The sequence below is a fragment of the Morone saxatilis genome, unplaced genomic scaffold (assembly GCF_004916995.1).
Source record: "Morone saxatilis isolate NCDOM2014 unplaced genomic scaffold, NCSU_SB_2.0 Contig14, whole genome shotgun sequence".
Taxonomy (NCBI): Eukaryota; Metazoa; Chordata; class Actinopteri; family Moronidae; genus Morone; species Morone saxatilis.
In genome coordinates, this window is record NW_023339696.1 from 12,117,742 (window position 1) to 12,143,003 (window position 25,262).

At 42.1% G+C, this 25,262-nt stretch overlaps 2 protein-coding genes across 5 annotated transcripts in view; both read right to left on the minus strand.

The window, feature by feature from the left end:
- Nucleotides 1–7,148, minus strand: part of LOC118322937 (adenylate cyclase type 9-like) — a 31,002-nt gene extending 23,854 nt beyond the window's left edge. For both annotated transcript variants that reach the window (XM_035654802.1, XM_035654801.1), the window contains exon 1: nt 3,553–7,148. In XM_035654802.1, coding sequence (XP_035510695.1) covers nt 3,553–5,365 — 1,813 coding nt within the window. In that variant the 5' untranslated portion in view covers nt 5,366–7,148. The remainder of the gene's footprint in view (nt 1–3,552) is intronic.
- A 2,167-nt stretch (nt 7,149–9,315) lies between these two features.
- srl (sarcalumenin) lies at nt 9,316–24,326 on the minus strand. Of its 3 annotated transcripts, none has more exons than XM_035654332.1 (7): nt 24,169–24,326; nt 16,254–16,352; nt 15,746–15,841; nt 14,726–14,761; nt 13,301–13,417; nt 12,522–12,755; nt 9,316–12,407 (listed from the first exon to the last, which is right to left on the minus strand). In XM_035654332.1, exons 1-7 carry the CDS (start codon nt 24,296–24,298, stop codon nt 11,587–11,589), a joined length of 1,533 nt encoding a protein of 510 aa, XP_035510225.1. In that variant the 5' UTR covers nt 24,299–24,326; the 3' UTR covers nt 9,316–11,586. The 3 variants fall into 3 exon arrangements, with proteins under 3 accessions (XP_035510225.1, XP_035510224.1, XP_035510226.1); XM_035654331.1 differs by having other exon boundaries at nt 24,157–24,267; XM_035654333.1 differs by lacking the exon at nt 14,726–14,761 and having other exon boundaries at nt 24,157–24,267.
- Between the last annotated feature and the right edge of the window lie 936 nt (nt 24,327–25,262).

The window sequence follows — 25,262 nt, forward strand, 5'->3', positions numbered from 1 at the left end:
TAGTTTGGTTAAGGAACAGCTCATAGCAGGGTAAAATATTTAAGGTGCATTGCACTTATTTTGTGACAACATCGGTTATAAAACCCGATACCGATAATTCACGATATTACATTTTTTAGTGAATATAGGCCGATAATATCGGAGGGCCGGTATTATCGGACATCTCTAATACTATTGTATTGTAAAGTAATGTAACCTGATTACTTTCCATTACTTTTGGATTACCTCAGTGCCAATTTTTAGACCATGTGTCCTCTGCTGAGCATATTTTTAAAGAAAAACTGAGGTATTTTAAAGTTGTAATCCTGCTAAATAATCCCCACTTTTACTAAATGTAACTATAATCTAATTACGTCTTTTTTTTCCTTTTTTTAATGTCCTGATTATGTACTCTGTTACATGTAATCTGTAATCCCCAAGCCTGCAAACTTGTCGATTATATATTGATTATAGCCAATTTAATGTCTGCCACTAAGCCACTGAAGCAGTCTGGTAGTTGTAGTCAAGGATATTTGAAGCAGCTGTTGCTAATTTGTAATTCTATTGTAGTGTAACAGCTTGAACTGATAATTACATAATATGAATATAACTATTTTTTCCCCCATTCTTAATGTAAAACATGCAAACAATTTAATTTAATTTTACCCTGGAAACAAATGCTGTTTGGAGGAGAGAAGAATCATCACTGGCTGTCTGTGGTCATCAGCAGAAAGATAATTGGGCCAAACTGACAGTCTGGCAGGTGCCATCATTCTACATTAAGTAGAGAGGAAGGACATAGACAGGTACTTTCCAGGGAAACAGAGCCAAATATAGCTCCCATTTCCAGTAAGGAAAATGCACAACACAACAAGGTCCGGCGTCACGTGCAGACCTTAATAGAGACAAACACACACAAAGAGCCTTGTAGAGAGAGTCTTGTGAGCTGCACTGTTCAGACCAATATACCAATATATCCTTCAAAATGGGCTGCTTTGTGGTTTAAGATTTTTTTATTATCAATTATTCAGCAGATTATTTTCTCAAATAATTGATGAATAATTTATTCATCTGTAAAATCTTAGAAACTACAGTTGAACTGAATCAATTAACTGACAACTGACAGAAAAATAAATCTGCTACAATTTTAATAATCAATTAATAATTTAAGTCATATTGCAGCATCTCCAGTGTGAGAGTTTGTTGGTTCTCTCTTTTTTATAGAATTGTAAACTGAACATTTCTTATTTTTGGACTGTAAGTTCCAGCCCATCATCTTGGGCTTGAGCAAGCAGTAATATGGAAGTTTCTTATTCTGTATGCTAATTGATGCTGAAATAATCAATTTGTTCATCATCAAACAAATTATCAACAGATTTGATTCTTTGTATTGATTCCTTTTCAAAAGTTTTCTCTCTTCTGATATCCTTATAAATACAAAATATTTGGGTTTCGGACTGTTTTGGTCAGAGAAAACAAGCTTTGGCTCTTGGAAACTGTGGTGAGCATTTTTTTTTTTTAACAATTTTCTACCATAGTCTAAAGAATTAATAAATTAATCAGAATCAAAACTTACTTAATCATAGAACACCCACACAATCAACCACTAAGATATAAACCGGGCCACCACATCTCTATTTGTTACTAAAACCACAGGCCTTGTGTCAGTGCTAAGGAACCAACAGGATGCAGCTGTAACACTCAACTGAACACGCGTGGCTGCTGTACCCCGTGTGAACCTCTGCTACAATGAGCCACAAATAGCTTATAATTACAGTGGGAGGCTATGAGTAAGAAAGTACAAAGTTCTAAACGTGCACCTACAGGATGAGACAAAAGCTTGACTCTATATGGCCTTAGCCTGAACTTATGGAACTGTAAGAAACAAAAAAGTATTTGTGAGAAAGTGAAACATCACAGTATCTCGAAAAAGACATCATAGAAGACAGCTACACAGCAATCAGTGGCTAAGTCAGAGCACTTTACTTCTGAGTTAGGCAACAGGGACCAGCCCCAGACAGGATCCATGCCTGGCTGCAATGTTACCCAAGTGATTAACTAGACTGAGGCAGACAGTGAAGGGAATTTTACAGCACTGGAGAACAACTCTCTCCTGACAGCCAGCTCTCTCACTGGCACATAAGATCTAGAGGGAAAGGATAAATCTCAGGAGGGGAACTGAATACATGATGGAGGCAAGAAAGGAGTGGAGGAGAAATAGGAGACGGGGGAAGACGGGGTGATAACACTGAGGGTAACACATTTATCGTCACAATAAAAAAAAAGAAGCAACAGTTGTAGTGACTCATTAATCTGACAGATGAGGGGAAAATGCAGGCCCATAAATCACTCCTGTGGCCTGGTAAACAAGTAATGCTTTCACTCAATCTTGTTTCTTCACTGGTCACAGCGCTGATTTCCAAGCCAGAATAACAGAAATATGAGTCCCACAGACTGTCAACATTTTTTGATAGTTTGAGAGCACAAATGGTTCATGTTTACAGTTGAATTGATAATTTGTATGAATTACCAGTTCATCTAATCCATGCCTTCCATGCACTGTATAAAATCAGACGTGCAGCCACCAAGGAAGCTATCTACTGAAACAAAAATAAACCTGAAATGCTAATTCAAAAGGGCAGATGAACACCATTTGCAATACCTTAGTCAGACACTGTCACTTCACTTACACTGGCTGATAATAGATCAGCACTCCTTAAACTGATGAAAAGAGCCATTAAGCTAACATTTAGTAACACTGGGGTGATTTGCATAAATATATCAAATAAATGATGCAGTCAAGGAGTTTAAAGGCAAGGAACAGAGAAGACGAGATAGAGAGGTTAAGATATAGCTGCAGGCAAATCTCTATTAGAGAAGCCGACAGTTGCATTAAGTTGTAAAGCAATCCCTGGGGTTCAGAGCGAGGTTAAGAGAACAGGACACATTGAGGACGTCTGGAAGGCAATGTAATTGAACAAGAGAACCAAGAGTGGGTAGAGACAGGGTGGAGGGATGGGAGAGAAGATGGCGTCAGTCTGTGATACAGTCACATAATACCAACACCACAGAGGGCACTTATAAGAGACTCAAACTCTTGCCAGGCCATCTGTGCTGGGTACAAAACATGATGCTAAAACCCAGTGTTGACCTTGACTAATGCAAATGCTCCCTTGCTACTGTTTTGAACCACCTGGTGGGTGAATTGCTGATATGCTGGCATAAGTAGACATATCCTCTAGGGATGGCAAAGACGCATTACAGGACATAAACTTAAGCACCTGAAAAAGTTTGCGTGCTCATCAACTGCTGCTGACCTTGGAGTTAAATTATTCAAGTTATTTTTTGGGCCTTTTTATTGCCTTTATTTGATAGGGACAGTTGAAGATAGACAGGAAAGGGGGGAGATAGAGTGGAGATGACACGCAGCAAAGGGCCGCAGGTCGGATTCGAACCCTGGGCAAGGACTCAGCCTCAGTACATGGGTCGCCAGCTCTACCGACTGAGCTAACTGGGTGCCAAAATGTACTATATTTCTACTGTACTTTTATTCCATATTTTCAGAGCACCTACCTTTGAGCTGGTCAGCCACCACACTCTGTCCTATTCTCTCAATGACTTGTCCGCTTTCATGCTGGTAGCGGTCATCCAGGAAGTTGGCAGTGGCCTGTGATAGGTGGACCTTCCCAGCCACGCCCAGCTGCTCCATTAGGTTGGCCAGGTTGACATCATTTGACCAAACATCAAACTTGAAGCGTTTCATGCCCAGGATACCGCACAGTACAGTCCCAGTGTGGACACCCACCCTCATGTTGACCATCTCCCTCTTTTCCTGGCAGAACTGTTCAATAGCTTGAATCATGCCCAGGCCCATCTCCACACAGCAATAGGCATGGTCTGGTCTGGGTTCAGGACAGCCAGCCACACAGTAGTAACAGTCCCCCAGAGTGCTGATCTTTTCACAGCCGGTGAGCTCACAAAGTCGATCAAAACGCCCAAATAAATCATTTAAAAGCCCAACGAGGGCATGAGCAGATTTGTTGGCAGACATTTTTGTGAAGCCTACGATGTCTGCAAAGAGGATGCTGACGGGCTCCATCCGTTTCATGTTGAAGGGTCTGAAGATGATCTGGCCTCGAGGGATGGAGGTTTTCTTGCGTTTATTGTTTTTAGGGCTGGAGATGACGGCTGCTGCACCACTTGTGGAGTATCGTTTAACAGAATTATCACCTATCTCCTCATCACCCTGCTTCATGAGTTCATCAGCTACGATTCTGGGCATGACAGAGTGGATCATTCGCTCCTTCAGGGCTTTCTCCACCTCCAGATCTTTGCCATGCATGATAGCTTGTCCCACCTTAAGGAAGGTGCTGCGTGAGCGCACCTCAGACATGATGAATAGGTGGATGCCTATGGCGTGGGCACAGAGATGGAGCAGAGCTTTGGCTGGGCCCAGCCAACTTAAAGTATCCCAGTCTGATTGAGAGGCTAAAGTCCAGTTATCTCCTTCCTGTGTCAGGTGCAGCCAGCCCAAACTCTCAAAAAAGACAGAGTAGAGAAACCCGAGCACGACAGAAGCATAGAGGCGAACGTGGAGAACGCTGTACAGCAACAGAAGAACCTCGATGCAGAGAGAGAAGGTGCCTACAGGAGAAAGACAGGGGGACCAGGTGCTACCTCCCACAAGCTTGTCGTAGGACAGGTTGTATGTGGGTCCCATGCCACTGAACTCTTCCACATCGAGTGCAGGTGTGGGAGTCTCTGGGTCCCTGAAGCTTGATGTCTGGATCTGGGGGGCAAGGGTCAGGATGAAGGTTACAAGCATGAGCAGCAGAGATGCTTGGTTGTAGCATCGAGAGTAAAGCTTAGTAAAAGTTAAGAGGAAGAGAAGGAGGCAGAAAACAAGGAAGGACGCAGTGGGAAGGAGAAAGGCAGTCCTGTCACAGCGGGAAGGGTTGGCAGCAAAGTACAATCCCCAAAGGAGGCCCACAGCAATCAGGTAAAAAAGCACATAGCGGAATCGTCGCTGGGTCTGAGGGAAACACCGTTCTCTACAGGCCTCTTCGAGGATCGAAGAGTCAAACTTTGGGTCCCAGAAATGACCAGCAGATCTCTCAAAAAGCTGAGGCATCTTCTTTTGTGTGCGAAAGCTCTTGACCACCGGCCTCCTGGCTCCGGACTCTCCAGAGCTGCAGCTGGAGGAAATGCTGTACTTGCAGTGCTTGGATCCCCCAATGAAGCCTCCCCCGATTGAACCCAGTGGCCCGCCTCCGTACTTGTGTTTGACACTACTGCCAATCTTCACTGAGACGCCTCCATCTCCACTTGAGTCACAGCTCACTTCTGTGTTGTGAGGCAGCAGTTGTTGATGTTGGGGGGACGCCATGTTACTTTGCAATCTATCCAAAATCAAAGACTATGCAGAACGGAGAGTTATTTTAAAGACAATGAAGATATAGGAGTAAGGCAAAGTATGCTCCAACTGTATTACAATAGGGCAATGATTGTTAGCTCCTAAAGATGGAAAAAGGAGAGCACAAACAAAAACGTTTTCAGATAGACTTCCACTCAGTTAGCAGTGTAGTGGCTGTAGAAACAGCAGCAGACCTTCCAAAGATTTTGAATAGTTCATTATTGCCCCTCTTGACGTCAATCCCTGCATTCCTCTACATTCCCGTCTGTTTTGACGCACTTGAAACTGCAAGGTTCACTCGCTGCCTGCTCTGCTCCAGTCCAGGTCCACTCTGCTGCTTAGACACTGTTTCACTCATTGGAAAAACATTTGGGAAATTACGAGAATTACAAATTAGGCGTGCGTAAAGGAAAAAGGTTTAAAAAAGAAAACAATATTTTTAATGGGTTCTTGAGAAGTTGAGATCACCGTAAGTATGAGTAAGTGTGGAATATCAATTGCAGTTAAAATGTGATATTGCGTGGTTTCTAAAAGAGCCTGCTGCAGTCACTATACTTTAATTTCTGGTGCATGTCCATTCCCGCTTACCCAATTACAGTTTTCCGTTCGACTCTGTTCCACGGGGAATATTGAGTTATGCCTCCACCACGTTTTGTTTACAGGTCTGAGCAAAACTTTATCCAAACCACATCCTCCTCAGCGTTTTTGCTATGACTCGCAGTCTGCTGTTTGCCGTCTTGATCGGAAATGCCAGCATTTAATTTTAAGGCGCAGATCAACTCCAGATAACGGGGGGCGTGAGCGCAAAAACTGCCATCGGACCTTTCATTCATACCCACATGATCGTTGCTGCAGGGCCTAATCGTGACTATTTCCGTGGACAGAGCCCCGTCCTTTCCTGACTTTCAACTCCGGAGTCTCCACGTCTCCAAAACCCAGAGGGGGTCGTGTGCACGGAGGTCTGCAGGAGACAAATGCATGAGACACGAGGGTTGTATTGCAAGAGCAACTGTCAGTGACTCGTGTGTAAACACGCTCCTCCAAGCCTATGCACCATCCAGTCTTACGCTCTGTGTTGATCGGTATTGCTTTGGTATCCACAGTCACACCAAATGTCGCCAGATCATTGATACGGCGCCCTAAGACAGTATCCGGATCGCCCAGATATCCTGACCATGCCAGTTCCCGGCTGTCTATTCTGTGTCAACGGGACAGCTGAGAAAAAGAAAATGCAGCCCTGAGCAGACAACATGAAGTGTCTTCCAGTCCTTCCTTTTCTCTTCAGTAAAGTTTGCGCACGGCAGCTCAGTACCCCCCCTCTAAATGGCAGACGACGAAAGCCCGGAGAGAGTCGGGCTAATTAAAAGGTCTCCACCTCCCCTCCACGCCCCCCCAACCACACACACCAACAGTCCCACAGGTCAAAGCAGAGTGCTGCCTTGCTCCAGCCACGTTTAATTGAATTGCACGGGATACACAAAAGAATATCTTCACACCGCCAAATGATTCCCTTTTAATCCAAGACAAACAGGATGGATTAAGGCAGCTTCATCGTCCAGTCTTTCCATTCCCTGCATCGTCCACATAGAGATGAGATTGTCTTATCTCCGTTATCTGACCATTATCTGTGCGCAACAGCAGCGACGATACCTGCACGCAGTGTTGTTTGCGCTATCCAGGCGCGGCGGGCAAACACAGTGGCCGCAGCCGCCACCATCTTCTGTGAGCTGACAGCCGTCCAGCCGCGAGAAGTGTGTGTGTGTGTGTGTGTGTGTGTGTATGCGTGTGTGTATGTATTTATGTGTGTGTGAAGTACACCAGAAACAAATAAAGATGATTTCCGCAATTTCTTTCAAAATAAAACTCCATAACGTCCATAACGCACCGTTAAATGGAAAGTGTACAATCTATGCATTGTTATTTTAAATTAGAGCAGGTGCTGGAATCTACAGTCTACATTGCATGCCAATCTCATGCAAACTGCATGCAAAATTCTGTAAAGCCTCAGCTAAACTGAAGTTTTTTGTTTTGATGATTACACAGATAAGCTCAGCATCCAAGTTAAACTATGGAAAACCCTGCAACACTTGTTTTGAAGTAATTTAAATATAAATGAAATATGTTTTCTTTCCAGCTGAAAGAAGAATATTCCACCTGCTGAGCTGTGGCAAATGGTGGTTAACATTATTGTAAAAGAAAAAACAATCCCAATTTGGGAAGCCACATTAAATCAAACCCCAGCTGGTGCTACACACATACATACATTTGTATTTTACTTGTGCGTCTGAAGGCTCCGAAATTTGAGCCTCACCCCCCAAAAATATAAAGGTCGTTTATTCTGAAGATATCCATGTGATTCCGCTTTGGTGCTTAGCGTTGGCTTGACGCTGCCGTCTGTGTTTGGCGAGCACAGGGAAGGAAAAGAAGGGCTGAATAGTGATGGGAGGGGAGGGGTGTCGAGGTACGTGCACGCACTTGGTTAAAGGTACGCACGTGTTTGGGGAAGGGTGGGGACGTCTTTTTTTACCGCAATGAGCTGGCTGAAAGATGAAGCCCCTCCACCTTTCTGTCTTATCCACCCCTCTGCCCTTTACCTTCAGAAAAAAAAACTCATTTTCCCCCCTTATCTTTTTTATATGGATGCAAACAAAAAGAGTTGGACATTGGAGGGAAGGGGAGTAGATTATATTTAAGTGAAACCACAGTATCCTAAAATACAAGGTCACTAAACGTCTCCAAACACCCACTGTAAATGTAATAGAAATATCAGATTATATTAAGGTTGCTATGAAGGATGGAAATATTCAAGACAGCACATAAAGACAGATTAAATTCTGTATTGCACACAGCAAAATTTCAGCACCACCAAGATTATAAAAAAAAGTGCTCAGGCAGCACAGTAACCTTATTTTCTATTCTCTATTCAATAGCTTGAGGGAAATATTAAGCAGCAGCCCTCCGTAGACAGTAAAGTAGTTTCACTGTATATTGTGAGGATCCCCCTCCTGCGATCTAACTACATGCAGGGGGACAACAAAAGCATGTAGTTCTGTGTGTGACTTACAATCTTCAGGCTTGGGGTTAGCTCTCATTAGAACTAGTTAGCAAAGAGAAGTGGCAAGTTTCAAAGCACCAGAGTGCAAAAGTCTGAAAAAAGTCTAAAAATACAGATCATTTACACTCAACAAGACAAAACAATGTATTAAACGTGTGTGTTTTTGCAGGCCTACTTATTAAATTATGATCTGTGTATTTGTTGATACAAGCATATGTCTGTTTTGCATGTACCTAAAACTCAGAAATGTCTTGTTGCAAATATAGGATCTTTACAATAAAAAAGTTTAGTTCATGAGGTTCACCAAGCCCCCAAATCGCTGTTGGTTTTGTGTTTGAGTACTTGTGAACTTGTGAATCCTGTTTTTCCATTTGCAAGTTACGCTTTTCAAAATCTATGCAAAATAATGTTTGAGGAAGTGTGGAAATACACTCACAGAGAAACATTTTTATTTTTAACATGTTTATAGGGGAGTGTTGGTGCATAACCTAGAGTCGATTTTCCTACATTCACACCCAAATATATACACACTCCATTAACCACACACACCCCTCCCCACTTCCAGTCACGACAAACTGTTGGTGCATTGCAGCTACAGGATAAAACCATCCTGTTAAACCCAAAAGTGAGAGATTGAACCATCACAGTGTCCAGACTCTTGACCAGAGGGTGTAATAGAGGGAAAAGAAACAGGGACATGAATGTTGGCAGAGTTGTGCTAGAGAGTTGTATAAGCAAGATGGAGAGAGAGACAGAAAAAAGGAAAACTTGGAAGCCTGGAAGTTGGAATCTTTCTGGTTTCTTGTTTGAGTCTCCCTGATTAAAGTTTGATATTTTTATCGAAATAACCACAAAGTTTCACTACCCAGTCAATCAGAAATCTTTATTCTTGATGATCAAGCTTTCAAAATTGGGCCAAGATTAATTTTAATTGTAAACCAAAACAAAAAAAGTGAATCAAAAACTACTTTAATGGGACACACATCCATTCCAGATCTAATTCACAGGTAAATTAAGATAACTGATACCGAAATATACCAAAAGCACAACCACACAACGCCATTAGCCCAAGCTACAACCCCCCACTATAAACTATTGCCATGATGAGAGTTAGTTAGTGGTCTGTAAAACTTTTTACACTTTTACACAGCACTCTCTAGTGGGCATGTTCTGGATCTGCAGCGTAAACATACTAAACACATCCAGTGGAGTACTCACACTCAAAGAAAAAACTGAATATTAAGCAAATGTGAGATTAATTTCGTTAGCTCCCTTTTCTTCTTCATTATGCTTCAGATTTTAGTTACTGTTACTGATACTGTTCACTGCGGTGTTAGTGAGGGAGGACAGTGCATTTGTCCAAGAGTTAAACTGGTGCTTTTTTGGAGCTGTAGTTATTACTACTTACCTTCTTTGATAAATTAGGACTCTGCATTTAAAGCAATAGTTTGACATTTTGGTAGATTGATACCACTTTCATGTCTGCATGGAACTGTAAATATGTAGGTGGAGTCAGCAGCTGGTTAGCTTAGCTTTGCTAATACTTCTAAAACTCCCTAATTAGCGTATTATATCTTGTTTACTTAATCTGTACAAAAACTGCAATGTAAAAGCGTCACATAGCTTAGGAGGGGTTATGAGTCTTCCTGGAGTCCAGGGGGTGACCGCGCCCTTCCAAGAATTTGTCTGGCGTCAAATAAGTGTCTTTCCCAAAATGTCGAACTATTTTAAGCAATTTTACCACGCTATACTCCTGGGAAGTTCATTGAGGTAGGCTTGCATAAGAACTCGCAGCTATGACACGTATCACTGCAAAACCATTGTGGGTGTAAAGGTTAGTATTCGGGGCTTCCTTTTTCTCACAGAGGTCAGGGGTCAACTCATGAGTCCTCCACTTCACCTTTACCTCCAGCCCACAAAGGAAATCCACTATCATACAGTAATCTTGCAGTGATGGTTTGTAAAATAGTGTAGCAGGATGGTTCAGTACACATACGCAGCCTACTTCAATGCCCATTTGGAAAGTTTACACAGAAAAATCAATAAATAGCTTTCTAACCTGCAGAAGAAATGGCAGAAGAAATAGCTAAAGGCAACTATAATTCAAACACATCCTTCATGTGTTATTTTTTGTGGTCATTCAGCTTAAAAAAGCTGGTAAGCTTATCTTTCAAGGAAAAAAAATCATAACACATATTGAATTTATGACAAAGACTGGCAAATTTATAGACGCAAACAGAAACAGTAATATCAGTTAAGAAGTGAAGCAGAATGAACATACCCACCCTGCTCTGAAGACTCTGACCCTTGAACCCTGACCTCTGCTTCCAATACAGTGCTCATTTCACAGGTTGTCAACAACCAGGACTGATGAGCGTATAAAACTAAGAAAAAAAAAGGCCTCATTCGTTGCATGGCAGGGTTTGTTCAGGTTTCAGTTACATGAAGAAATGTTACTTAAACTTTATGTTAGAAGGACATTCATGCATCTGTTAAATAAGATGTGACGTCTAACATGCAATGTTAATGTTAATCTATGTCAAAATCAGGGTTTGGATGACTACCCAAACACAATGGTTTTGTGTAGCACCCACAAAAAGGCTACTTCAAAAACAGCTTCTGAAGCTTATGGAATTGACTTTCTGCAATGCAATTCTAAAAATTTTACAACACAAATTTGCAACTCCTGTTTCCACCTTTCCCATTTTATTCACATACAAGGGAGCTGGTATTTGACTGTTTTCAGTCTCAGGATTTTAAATTTTTATTTGATCTTGCTTTTTTTTTTATTTCTGTGTTTCTTCACATCATTTCTTCCCCAACCCCCAAATCCCAGACAGTCCACTGTGCAAGGGAGAGAGGAGGGCGTGTATTTTAACAAAACTTAGTGATCAGTGGCATGTTCTTATTTCTTCAGCACTTGTGTCCTTAAGCTGCCTTATCAAACAATGACGCTTCCCTCCCTCTATCTACCTCATTCCCACAGTACCTAAATGCACCTCCCCATATTCTCCTGAGGAAAAAAACACAAACACTAATCTCATCTCCTCCGTCTCCTCAACAATACAGGCGTTCTGACAAAAGCAGGGTTGGCTTCCACCAGACCCCTTCTCTTCTTACTTCCCCCACTCAAGTTATTTTATTTTCCTCCGTTCTTCCGATAGCGATTCTTTGGCTTCTCACCACAGCCAGTAGCCTCGCAGGAGGACAGGCCAGGCTGCTTGCCAGAGTTAATGCTGCTCAGAAGGGCAGGCAGCTCATTGGTGATTGCCCTCTCAATCTTTTCCAGCAGGCAGCCTCCCATGTAGGAGCACTGAGCAGTCAGAGGCTTGAAGTTGGTGACCGGGTTGATGCCAAAGAAGTCACGGTAAGCATCGCGGTTGGGCAGGTCAAACTTGCTGACATTGGTCTTGGCTAGGATGGATTTGAAAATGTAGAACTTGTCTGGGTCATCCACAATCTCCTTGAAGACCAGTTCAGGGTCACTGAAGAAGCTCATCTTCTCTTTAAAGGTCTGGACGTAGCGGTCTACCAGCAGGCCATGGATGCGCACGCGGATGCCATGCTGGCGGATGAAGGCAATTTTGTTTTCCATGCGGTTTTCAATAACCTGGTTCAGATCTTCCAGGAGGGAGATTTCCTCTCGCTTGAAGAGCTCACGGCTGGTGTCAGGTGCATAGTCGTATGGCCAGAAGGAGCTGACGTAGACGCGGGGTGGTTCAGTCACATTGATGAGGGGTGCCAAGCTCCAGAAAAGTGCCCCGTAGACTCTCATTAAGTCCTGGGTGGCCAGGTTGTCAGCCTTGTTTAGGATGATGCGGATCTGGGATTCACGACCCTTCAACTGCCGGAAGAGCATCTCCAGCTCCAGGCCAACGTCCAGCTTGGTGGGGTCAAACACCACGAAGATCAGGTCAGCACGGTCAATGAACCACTGGCAAACATCATTGAAAGGGTAGCCTGGACAGAAGAAGGAAATGAGTTAACCACTAAACACATATATGCAGCCAGCTGCTTTGTATAAATGGTGGTACGTAAAAATCTGCAAACTGAAGGTAAAACTCTCTATTTTACCTCTCTCCTGCTGTTTCCGGTTCTCAATGATTCCTGGTGTGTCCACAAAGGTCACACGTTCCAGCAGCTTGTGAGGCATCTCAATACCGATCAGCTTTTCCAGGAAGTTTTGGCCAAACTTCTCCAGGGGAGAGAAAGACCGAGAGCTGTCCGCTGCCATAACAATACCCTCAACAGAGCGGATCTTCTCACCATGCATAATAACAGTGAACTCAGAGGTAGTAGGCTCAGCTCCTAAAGACAAATTGAGGGAGAGATTAGCAAGAATAGTAAAAAAACAAATATACTGGGATGCACTGCAAAGAAAGAAAATCTGAGTGGATAGGCAGAGATGAGAGAATGGCTGCAATAACTGATTTTTTTTGGCCACTTGTGGGCAGCTGCGAATAAAACATTGACGTCATCACTCTTTTATTTATATCTAGCAGTTACGGATTCTCGATGAGTGTCCCCTTTCACCATTGTTTTCACATGGTCATAATAAGAATATTCATTGTAGCCACTTTAAATTAAACAATGGTACTAAAATGTCATGGACCTATTGTTTTTTAAATCTCAGTGATGCTGTCTATCCACTAGATAATCACAATGAAACTCTTGCACTCACACACTTGTACACCTGTAACATTTAGATAAGGCAGCTGCCCCCTTTAATGGTCCTGTAGATTGATGATGCCATTTTAGGGTTTCTTCATCCTTATTGGATTATAGTACAAAGGATTACAACATAAAACACTGTTTATTTCTAATTAAAAAAAAAGAAAATCAGTGTAACATACCTGTGTAGAGCTGATAGGGGCTGTCGTGCATGCCCAGGAGGTAATTGATCATTGAGGACTTTCCTACACTCCAGGGTCCTAGGAACAGCACCATGGGCTTGGAGGTAATCTCGCCATCTGTTGGGCAAGGACAGACAACAGTGATTAAAATCTCAGCAGGATGGCCAAATGATGACAAAGAACCTCTCGAGTTCATCCCAAATCTTACATGAGAAATGATAAAATAACCAATTATGATGAGCTTTTATTTGTTGCTGATAAGAAAGGGTATGAGAACAAATGAAGCCAGTGTTTGCTACAGTCTCCATTTCCTTCTGTGCTTCATAAAAGGATATAGTTTAAGCAAAACAACAATTCCTCCAAAACGTATTCTGTGTCAGTTTTTGGGAAGAACTGTACTCTGAGAGACACCAAGAAGCTGTCAGTTACTGTCACTCTCAGTCCAGAGCACAGAGGGATAATTTGTAAGACTGAGAAACAAAATGAAAAGAAAGATAGGCAAAGACACATGTATTGAAGCTGTTAGGCCTATTTAATAGCATTAAAAGAATTTCAGCCATATCTCAGCGACACACGACACACGGCAGTGCCATTCCTCTGACATAAGACTAGACAGGGCAAGGCTTTCAGAGCAAGCTGCATGTGTCATAACAGGCTGTGATGTGTGTTGTGAGTAGACACGTTGTCGGGGTGGTGGGGCACAGGAAAGTTCTGTTGTAGCTACTGGTCCAAACTTGAATGAACTCAACAGATTTAATTTTTTTTTAAAGAAAAAAAAAAGAGAAAATATCATTAAAAAAGAAATGATAAATATTTCGAAGTGAAAAATCGAAATTACTACCGCTTTTAAAAATATTCAGGTGTGACTAAGAGTCAGTAAATTCACTCCCAGCCAAACACTGACCACCCTTTCCCACCCTGCCCCCTCCTCAAACCTGTGTCCTTTGCTAAAGCCAGAACTGCACATGCAACCCCCTCCATATTTTATATTTTACACATTAACTACACAATTTAATGCTCAGTCTCTCTGCAAATACTGACTGTTAATGCCTAAACACTAACAAGCTTAAAATCTATGTTTTATTTACATTTCTTCCCTTTTACTTCTTTAATAAGAAAATTGAGTTTTGGTTGAAATTTTGAACTAGTAAATCAAGAGAGAGAAAATCAATTTGGATTCACATCGGGAATAAAACTGCTGCTGCCCTGCTCTCCATGGGTTGCACTTTTCACCTGTGGATCACTTTGACAACACCCAGTCAGCCATGTTATATCGGGTGTCTCTCAAAGTGAAACATGGCAAGCAGTGCAGTGTTTATATTGATCCAAGTGACTCACAAATGTGTGAGGACAAATGAAGGGGGAAAGGAAGGGGCTGAGCACTTCAGGCAGTGCCATGCACAGGTAATCCCTGCCCGCACCCACCTGTGGCTGAGTCCCCCAGGGTTCGTCCAGGGTAGGCTGTTAGATGAGGGGAGCGGAGGGGATGGACATGGGGAAGGACAGGAGAGGGTGGAGTACAGAGAAGTGAAGGGAAGAGGAGGTGGAGGAGAGTGAGGCGTGAGGGTGTGAGGTTTCTAGGAGAAACAGGGAGGGGTAGAGTAACAATGTGCAGGAATGGGTGGGAGGTCTAGTCTCATATTTGACCCAATGTGTCAAACATGGTCGTCTACAAATGGATGGTGTGCATTTGTGGTCAGGTGATACGGTGAATCTTTTCGTCTGTATAGTTTTGTGCCCTTTTCTACAAAAAATAAATGTTCATTTAGAGGCGTGCTGCAAGTGGTACAAGTTTGCATGCATGTCAAGCCTGAAAGGCCACCAGAGGGCGAGATTTATTTCATTGTGGGAAAGTTTGTTGAGAGTTTGTTGTTGGCAGTTCAATGTGCAGCTTATAGTGTGGAACTTACAGTGAAGAAATAATAGACATTGCAAAGTCATTAAATAACAAACAAACAGGGACATTAAATTATTTTGGGAGAAAAAAGATGGAATAGAAGAAAAGGGGAAGAAATATTTTAAAGTAGCATGAATGGAGTGATTTAGACAAAATTATATTATACCTTTTTCCTGGACCAACAATGTTTTAGGGAAGTGGGAGTAAAACTTAATATGAATATATAGTGTTACTATGTCTGTGCCTTCGAGCCTAAAAATGACAAAATGACTACAAATGTATTTATACAATTAAAAATAATAAACAGCCCATAACCCCATGTAACAGTGAGCCCGAGAGCCCAAAGAAAAGTAATAACATACAAATAAAACCACAGAGAATTGAAAAATTAAATATGAAAAATTACATAAGATCTTTCTGTTGGTGTGAGGATGAGGTGAGGTGTGTGTGTGTACAAACAAGTCAACAAATCAGTCACCAAAGCAACCCAAACAGAAAAACCCACACATCAGAACAAAGTGCAGACGAAGCCAAAGCCTCAGTGATACCTGAGATCTCGTGCTGCCTCAGCTCATTGTACTTGTAGGCCTGCTCCATTGGTTTGATGGATGTGTGGTAGATCTTCCGCAACCGCTCTAGAGCCGCTGGAGGACAAGAAGAAAGAGAGAAAAGAATGATAAAGGTGTTAGTAAAAGTTGTTTAAAAAGAAGGAGGGAGAATTTGATAAGCCACAATGGAGAAGAAGAGGGAATTAAAGTCAGGGAATTTTGTACATTTCTCTTGAGCAAAAAATTTGCCATAGCTCCTATGGAACTTACATGTTTTACATATTAATGGATTACAGGCAGTTTCAGTGAAAATTTAAGAAATGTCTCATGACCCCTCAGACAACTCAGAGAACATGTTTTTATTATGCACTCTAATAATAACCAACCACCTTCCTTGAAAATGTGCTGCATAAATAATCAAAAATTAGGATGGCATTTTTAAGTTAAAAGGAAATAATGGAAAGGGAATTGTCTAAGCACAGAGCTTTACAAAAAAGAAAAAACTGACCTGCATAGTCTCCTGCTTTTTCCTCAGTTGCAAGCCGCAGCGTTTCATCAATGTGAGATCTGTCTCTGAGGACGGAGGTGACATCTTCTTCTTCTTCTTCTGTAAAAACAACAATAACATAATTTAACTTGCTTCCAGGCCTAAGTGTATGTTTTTAATGGTCAAACAAAGTAATACGAGAAGTGGACACAGGTGGCCAGATTTGGTGCAAACCAGTCCAGTTGATAGTTTCTTTATGATGCTCACACTGGGGCTGATGACATCCAGTCATACATGTTCAATGAAGCTAAGCTACAGACGGCAACAGTGCTGCTATATCTGGATCCATCAATACATCCTGCGTCTCAATATCTATCATCATTGCTGGGAATTTAATTGTGACACAGAGATGATTGATAATCAACACTAGGTGACAGTTTTGCACTGGATGCCAATATTAATTCAGAAATATCTGATATTTAAGCTGTCATATGGTCAAATATTCCCAACCTGAGCATTCAACTGCAGCCACTTGTACACCAAGTAATCCTTCTATAGCGTCTTTTCTGCTGTCTTCACTTCCTTCTGTCTCTCTGTCTTACCGCATTTTTTCACCCCAGAACATATGTGCATGTGGTATCTGAAGGCCTGTGTGTGTGTGTGTGAGAGAGAGAGAGAGAGAGAGTGCATCTGAGAGAATATATCCTCTCACCAGTGTGTCATGTCCACTTTTGAACATATATCAGATTGCTTAGATCACAGCTGTTAGTACAATCAGTTCTTAATTTAGAGAGCAAATGCTGAAAATAAACAGACAAAGACATTTGTTTGGCATCACTATGGGCTTTATAACAACAGCAAAGATAAGAGAGACACAGAGAGAGAGATAGGGGGACTTCCCCAGTTTCATAACGGACTGGGAGGGGAGCTGGACTGAGTGTTCCCATCAGTGATATATATGATGAGACAATGATGTGCAGTCCTGTGTCTTTTCTCTTCTATATTTATCCACCTATCACAGACCTAATGCACTGTGAGGCCTGTCCTTGTGTGCCCAGGCCTCAGAGCAGACCCCCCTGTAACACCTCCCACACAGTTCAGACAAACCTGCTACGGCTATGAACTATATATAGAAACAGTTGGGAAGTCTTCCTGTTTCACACTTCCATGCCCTGGGGAGTTATGGGTCTTAGTATCCAAGCAACCAGACACTCCCCTAATAGAGTTGTTAGGGAATTTTAAAGGTATTTACAGCATGTTAGTGGAATATTAAAGCTGATAGCAGCTGTAGGGATGATTACATAGCAGTCATTCAATTGTAAATCAGACTCTGTAAAACACATGGCATGATCTGAATATTGATCTGGTTATATAAACAACATCATCTGCATACTTCCTGTCAGCACAGCCCAGTTAAATTCAGTTTACTGTCACAGGCAACATATTAACATAGTTTAAAATCAATCCTTGGCTCGATCTTAAAACAAACTGGAAAGTTTGATATAATCTCCTCAGCTGTATATTTCTTGACCGCCTCCTTTCAACATTGCAGTTTTAACTAAACTATACCACTACATTCAGACCTGCGTGGAGGAGCATAAAAGGTTTGCATTGTTGCCCAGGGCACGACCCTCTGATATGGTGGCTGGGAGGGAACCACATAACTGTGCAATACTCACCACAAATCTAGAACTGACTTTTGCATAGGTGAAGCATTTAGTGGGGGAAGGTAAAATATATTTTTTACGAGGTTACAATTGCAGACGAGAGGGACAAACTTTGATAAATCTATGGTCAGATACAGATATGTCTTACGGTCACCACAGCGTATTGATCTGGAACTTGTCCAACAGATGTGACAGTTTATAAACACATCTCTACTGTTGTGAACAGTAACATCCAACCCTACTACATGTCACTGTAAGCTTTGCGACTGCAGAGGTGTATTTTTTATATAATATCAACACTCCTGTTTCAGTGAGATTTGAACAAAATGGCTTCTTTCTCTTTATTGAGAAAGGTTTTTATTATCACAAAGCAATGATGCACTAAAAGAGCTATACAATAATCATCTCTGACACTCTGCACATTTCACAGTCTTCACCCATGGTGCTAAATTGCTCCAAGGATTAGCTCTATAGCTTTTTTTCTACACGAAAATATGTATTATAAATCAATGTGGAAAAACTCCACCTTCTCAGAGGGCAGCAACTGTCGTGGTATTCTGCAGCCTAACCTGAAGTACAGCCACTGAGCATGTTGCCAATGACTTCTAGTGTTTCTGGCCAAGAGTCAGAATGGCACATTGCTTTTGCCAAAAGCTGGGGGATGCATCAAATGACGATGATGAAAATCATCTGAAGGCTTGTTTGTTTACAAGCAGAAGCTGAAGCAAACGTGTTTACATTTATGAACCAAGGGTTTTTAAAGTATAAATATATTTACATTCAATAAAATGAACTAGAGTCAATAAAGGTACAAATGAGATACAAAGTGTCCTTTCTGTTCGAGTCTGACCTGTGGCCCTTTGCTACGTGTCAACCCCTCTCTCTCCCCCTTTCTTGTCATTCTTCAGCTGTCCTATCTAAAGGCAAAATGGTTTAATAGCTTATCACACCACAAGAAAGCCCAAACAAGACGATAACATAATGACCATAAAAGACCCCCCCAAAATGACACACACTTTAACTGAAACCCCCGACAGTTGTTCATTTGCAGTGTGGCAGCAGTGACACACACTGCTGGTTAGAGGAACAACGCAGCATTGCTGATTCTCCCCGAGTCAACCTGCTAAAAATAAGCCTGTGTAATGTTGCTCCCAGCACGGTGCAAGAACAAGAGAAGCCAAAAGGTTAGCAGCCAGAATAAAAAGAGGGTATGAGTAATACTGCAATCCCTAAAAAGATTCAGTAACTAATCTATACTAATCTATATGTTAATAAGAAATTAAATATGTAAGAGGCTACGTGTTAAGTCTTTGTGCTCAATGGGTATTTTCTTGGAGGTACAGAAGGATCTGGTAATAAGAAAAGAGAATGTACAGCAGCTATTGCCAAAACAATGCAAGAGAATATGGTTCATCCTTTTTTCATTAGCCAGTATAGATCTGATTATTGCTACATGCCCATGCAAAATTGCATTTGTTTATATGATTTTTAGAAACAACAGTACGTGATTTCATCTTGTATCAGCATCATTGACATGGCAGCCATTTTGCAACCCCCGATACTCGTCGTGGCACAAATTGTGTGTAATGTCAAATTGAATCAAAGGGACAAAGGAATTAAAATCATGTGAGCAAACACTTGGTGAAGATTTAGCACAAAATGGGATTACTGAGTGAGTAAGCATTCTTTCAGTGTCAGAGCAGTTTTGGAGGCTAAAGTGGCTTTTGAGGAACAGATTTAATCTCTTCAATGTACCAGGCACATCCCTGCAGCACTGAAAGGTTACTCAAGCTTCTGTAACTTGACTCATCACTCAGAAGAGTCTTGTCTTTTAACACCACCCTCTTGAGTGGGCCTTAACTGCTGTGAACGTGTTAACACCTCCCGATCCAGTCAATCCCTGATGGAAACCCTGGGACAGAGGTCTGCAAAGATCAGAGAGGCAGTGTTGCCCGCAGAGGGCGGCCCTTGCATCAGCGCTCAAAATTAACCCTGCAGGCGCCAGGAGAGTTGAACCTCGGACATCTGTGCCTAGGACCATGTGTCCTCAGTGAGCCCGTTGCCACACAACCCTCCCTCAGTTTGGAGAAACATTCTGGCGGCATCAGCACATCCAGTAGGAATGTTGGTGATTTAAGCCTACCACAGCGGCTGGGTAAGTCATGCTTCAACTATAGATCCTTGTGTGGAAGCTATTCAATCATCAGAAAGAATGCCAATCAACTACTGTAGGTTTTTGAAACTTCTGTGCAAATATGTTGCTCAAATTTAAAGATCACCTTTTCTTTCTCCAGATATTTGAATAAGTACATATAAACACATTTTCACATTGCTCTGCTAAAGGGGGGAAGGTTTTGTATTTTTAGTTGTTCATGTAGGTGTAACAGAATGGTTTTTGATATCACAAATTATGGAGCCAATTACTATCTAATCTGCAAATACATAGCAAGAAAGAGTTCAAATAGTGAGCTGACCACCACTAATTCAGACAATTATAAGCACATACCTCAACCAGTGTTGTAGTTGAATATTACAAACTGACCTAAACAAAATACATAATTTAATGCAGCCAGGGCTTGCCCTAATGTGTATTATTTTCTTATGTAGACATGCTAGAATGTATCTGCAGTCATTTCCATTTACACTGTATATATTAGGTATCTGTGTATGTGTAAAACCCTGGGATCATGTTCTGCTTGCAGCACAGTGGAGGTAAATTGAATTAAACTGAACATGATGAGGACAGCAGGCCTGGAACCTCCAGTGAGAGGATTTATCCTGAGCGTGGGGGGATTCAGGCAACCTTTCAGGCAAACAGAAAGCCAGGGGGTTCCACTGGAAAGATCAATGTAGAGGTATTGATTTCATTACAAATTTTATACATTTTATGAATAACTACTTCCTCTAGCCATAGTTAGAGGTATGATAGCAGTCAGCAGAGCTTGTGCAAGGCGTTGTGAGAAGAGGCCACGGATGGCAACAGGTGGCACAGCTTGTGAAGCTAGTACTCTCCTATAGTCAAAAATAGACCCACAATGGGCCAGAAGATGGACAGAGGAGGGGGCAGAATGGCTGCCTCCTATTTTAGGATTTTGACTGTTAGTCAGTGTGGAGACTCAGAGACATCCACATCCCTCAGAGCTGATTGTGTAATGTACAGGCTAATCAACTGAGACCTACTGTACCAGGGCAGCTCATGTAACTCTCAAATATAATACTGTCACTCGCCAAATAAAAACAATTTCCCTTGTATCTCCTGTGTTTTAAACAAGAAATGCAGTATAATTCAGGCTTCATTACTTCTACATTACTTTCACACTATGTCCTGTAAATGTGTGTAATTCAGATGGAAAGTCTTTACATGAAAAGGCAGACTACTTTCTAGATCGAAATGTTGGTGTATTTTGCTTTATAGTAAAACCCCCAAAAACCAGAAACAATCACTGACTTTAGGGTTGTCACTAGACCAGTCACTGACAAGTAGACATGAAGTTGAGTGACAGGTTCAAAGGAGGGCCCAAAGGCACCTTACACTGAGGTGTTGATCTGATGACTCTATCCTTGCTCTCCTGTTCGAAAGCCAGGAAAGGACGTCAGGTGCCCTTGGGCCTGGGGGGTGCGTAGTAAGACGTTCAAGTATGACTGGTGTGTCCCTTCTACTACTACAAGCGTAGGGATGTCCCAGACATGCCACATGCCACCAGAGGGAATCACGTGAAGACAGTGCGCTTTCAAATTTCCAAGTCTCCCCTCTGCAAAGTGAGGAGGCCGAAGATGTTTTTACTGTATCGAGGATGGATAGTATTACCACTCAAGTATAAACACACTGGTGTGAAGAACTAATCAAGGTCCCAAAGAGGCTGTGATATATTTGTGTATCAAAAAAAGAATCTCAGGTTCCACTAATGACAGCTTTTTAAAACCCCTTTCACACTCAAACTCCGCATATGACATCGGACACTAAATGGAGATTCAATACTCGCTTGGTCAGTCAGCGCCATTTATACAAGACCTGGTTAGTCTTGGGTTTCTTGCAACCTTATAATAACCCAACAGTTTCTATAGTAACTATGTTTACTCCTGCATGACAGAGCAGTGTCAGACCCACATAAAACTCTGGTGAGCAGCATTCACACACCAAAAGAACACAGGTTTCATCTGCACCTTGCTTTGGCATGAAAGATGTAAATTATATAATCTGCAGGAAAATGACTGTAAAGGCAATATAATGGCAGAGTCAGATATCTGAAAATCACTTGAGGCCTTATTGCACCTGAAGGTGTGTTCACACTACTACACCAGAGCCTCATGCCTAACTGTGCGCAGAGGAAAGCGAAGCATCATTACACTAAAATGATTCTTGTCCTCAATTATTAAAGTCATGGTGTCCTTTCTTTACATCAAAATATACAGTTCTTATTGATCAGTTAAATCGCTGCATGCTGCTGGTGTAATCAAATGGCTTGTGTGGGACAGAAATGAGAGTTAGATTTCACACCAGATTTCTCTGCTGCTGCTTTCAGCTGTATTTCTCATTAAATCATAGTGTTAGGATACAACATTAATGTCTTTGCTTTTTATACTAGAAAATCTGCACAGCCCAGGGCTGTTAGACAAAACTATGATAATAGCATATTGATTAAGCATTCCTTTGGAAGAAGATATCCCTTTCTGCTCTTCTCTGCAGAATTAGCTACTTCAATGGAGTTCCTGCTGACAGTGATTGAACTAATCAATAACACAAATAATTACACACGAGGGACAAGGAGTTCATGAATCTCATAACTGCTAATAACCTGCGGGTATAGGAATCAAAACTTCTGTGTGCTCTGCAGCAAAAAAAAATCAATATGCACATGCAGTGTATTTACAGACAGAGGCCACCAAAAGACACCTGCAGAAGGGGTCTATGAAGGCATGAGTTGCAGCCAAAGCCAGGCCCCTCCTGCCTGGAGAATGCATGTCCCTATAAGGCCAACTGCTGGGAATAAATTGCGATTGTGACAGTGCAGAGTGACAGCAGCTGTGCAGCATATCTAAAGGGAAGCATGGGGCTGGGAGGGGTGAGGAGTCAGGAGGAAAGAGGAGTTGAGCAGGGGGAGGGAGGAACTGTAGTGAACGGTGTTGGGTTTCAGGAGGCCTTCCAATCTTAGACACCTGACAGCAGCCTGGAATATGGAGGCCTGGGCCCAGGCTGTGGAGCTGAACGCCACCCCAAGGACGGACAAGGGTGACAGACAAGGGTAATGCCAGCCCCTCCAGTCCAGACTCAGAGACCAGTCCGCATTTTTAGAATGGGTAATCTGGGAGAAGTTGTTCTCACTATGACATTGAACTCCATGGTTGCCATGTAATCATATTTATTGTGGGATTGTCATGATCCCTCTAGTTTATGATGCTATGGATTCTCATCACAGGAAATGTTGCCCCCTATAGGCATTTCAAGTCTGGAGTAACTCTTCCAAACCAAGTTGTATTCAAATTGTATTCAAAAATGAATCAAAGAGATCACATCTATGAATGTGACAAAAAAGCTCAGTGTCCATTCAAGCTCCCACATGGCTGTTTTCTCCTTGGTCAGACTAAGACTTTCCATCAGCTGGTGCCATGCTTTAGGACAGCTGACATGCTGTCAGTCCACAAGAGAGGCTGAACTCTCGTTTGAATAATCCTCAACTGCTCGCATTGGAAAGTCACCAAAATGTATGCTAAGGCATTTGTTCATACATTAAAAGTGTCAGGTATTAGAGTATGGTGTTTGTTTTGGGTTTTAATAATTAAAAAGACAAGAAAGAGACACTTTGATTTGTCATTTTGTACTGGGTGCCAACAGTTTAATTATAAACTGTGACAGATTTTAAATAGTCCTGCTTGGTGGCAAAGAAAGACCAGGGTAACATTTCTGTCTCTGTCTATCCTCGGCTGGTGTCCCCATGACTGTCACTGTCTCCCCGTTCAGTTAGTGCCATTTCTGACCAAACTGCCCCCACAATGGACAGAAGAACCTACCTATTCTACCTACTTTTGGCCATATGAAAGTTCCTTCCTGATGATTACAACAGTCTTAATCACAGCCCCTGACTCTCTGAAGACTCACTACAATCCAGCTAACAGAGCAAGCAAGCATTCATTAACATTCATTAAACCAGCCTCTAAACTTACACCACATCACTGTTTCATTCATCAAGAGCACATCTGGTGCACCAACCTACATAAAACAAACTGAATCAACCAGATGTTTGACCCAGAAGGCTTACCAAAAGTCTTACCTGCTGTGGCCTGCAAAAGCAGCAGGGAGAGGAAACAGCAGATCAAGACTGTACCCTTCATGATGGCTGCCAGGAGAACTCTGATAGTCACACTGACTATATATACCAAGGCAGGAAGGTTAAAGGGCATACAGCAAGAAGAGGCGGAGCACAGAGAGGGCCAGCTGGTGGAGGGGCTGAGATCTCATGTGTTCGAGGTGTTGCGGGAGTCATAGCATGCCACAGGGACTCTACGTGTACAAGCAGCTGACTCTTCTTTTTAGAGAGGTCGCAGCTTGGGCCTCCGCATCAATGCAGCAAGACCTGGCTTTATGTTTCAGTGCTGAATCACTCAACTTCTGACTGATAATTGAAAAAAAAAATTTTACAAACGTGTGTTCAGAGACTGGAAGTAGGTATATTTTTTATAGTATATAAAGTATAGGACAGTTTACTGACTTATACCTAATTTACTAATACTAATTTATACCACTCTCATGTCTGTCCATTAGTGAACTTTAGAGGTGCTGGTAGGCAGTTTATATTCAACTCACAAATGTAAGAGTGGCATACATTTTCTCATGCAATTCTCTGCGACAAAGTGGAAGTGGAAGTGGAAGAGTCAACATGCAGTTACTTTAGGTAAACAGACCACAAAGGAACATTGCCTTCCTCTAAATTAATCTAAGAAATACGTCCTTCACAATAAGCTGCCATGGTTGTTTTTCCTAACAAAGAATGATGATCAAATTACTGTAACATTACTGCTTTTCACTCCACATACTACCTGCGATAAATGTGCTTCAAGTAAATGAGAGTCTAGCATTGGAGGGAACTGTCAACCTTATTCCAGTAAGGAAGACACAATGCTCACTTGGCAGCCATGGAAGTCATCATAAGACAGCGAGAGAGCGAGGGAGGGACGAGAGCTGAGGAGAGGGTACTTCTGGAACATTAAGACCCCAGAGTAAACCTGGAATCCCTAACACAGCTAAACGCTAGGCGGATTACTGCTTTATCACACTCAAGCAGGCACACTGTGCTGAACATAATCTCGCAATTCCTTGGGAATCAACATCTCAACTGTAAATTAATCCCCAAATATGGCAGGAGTT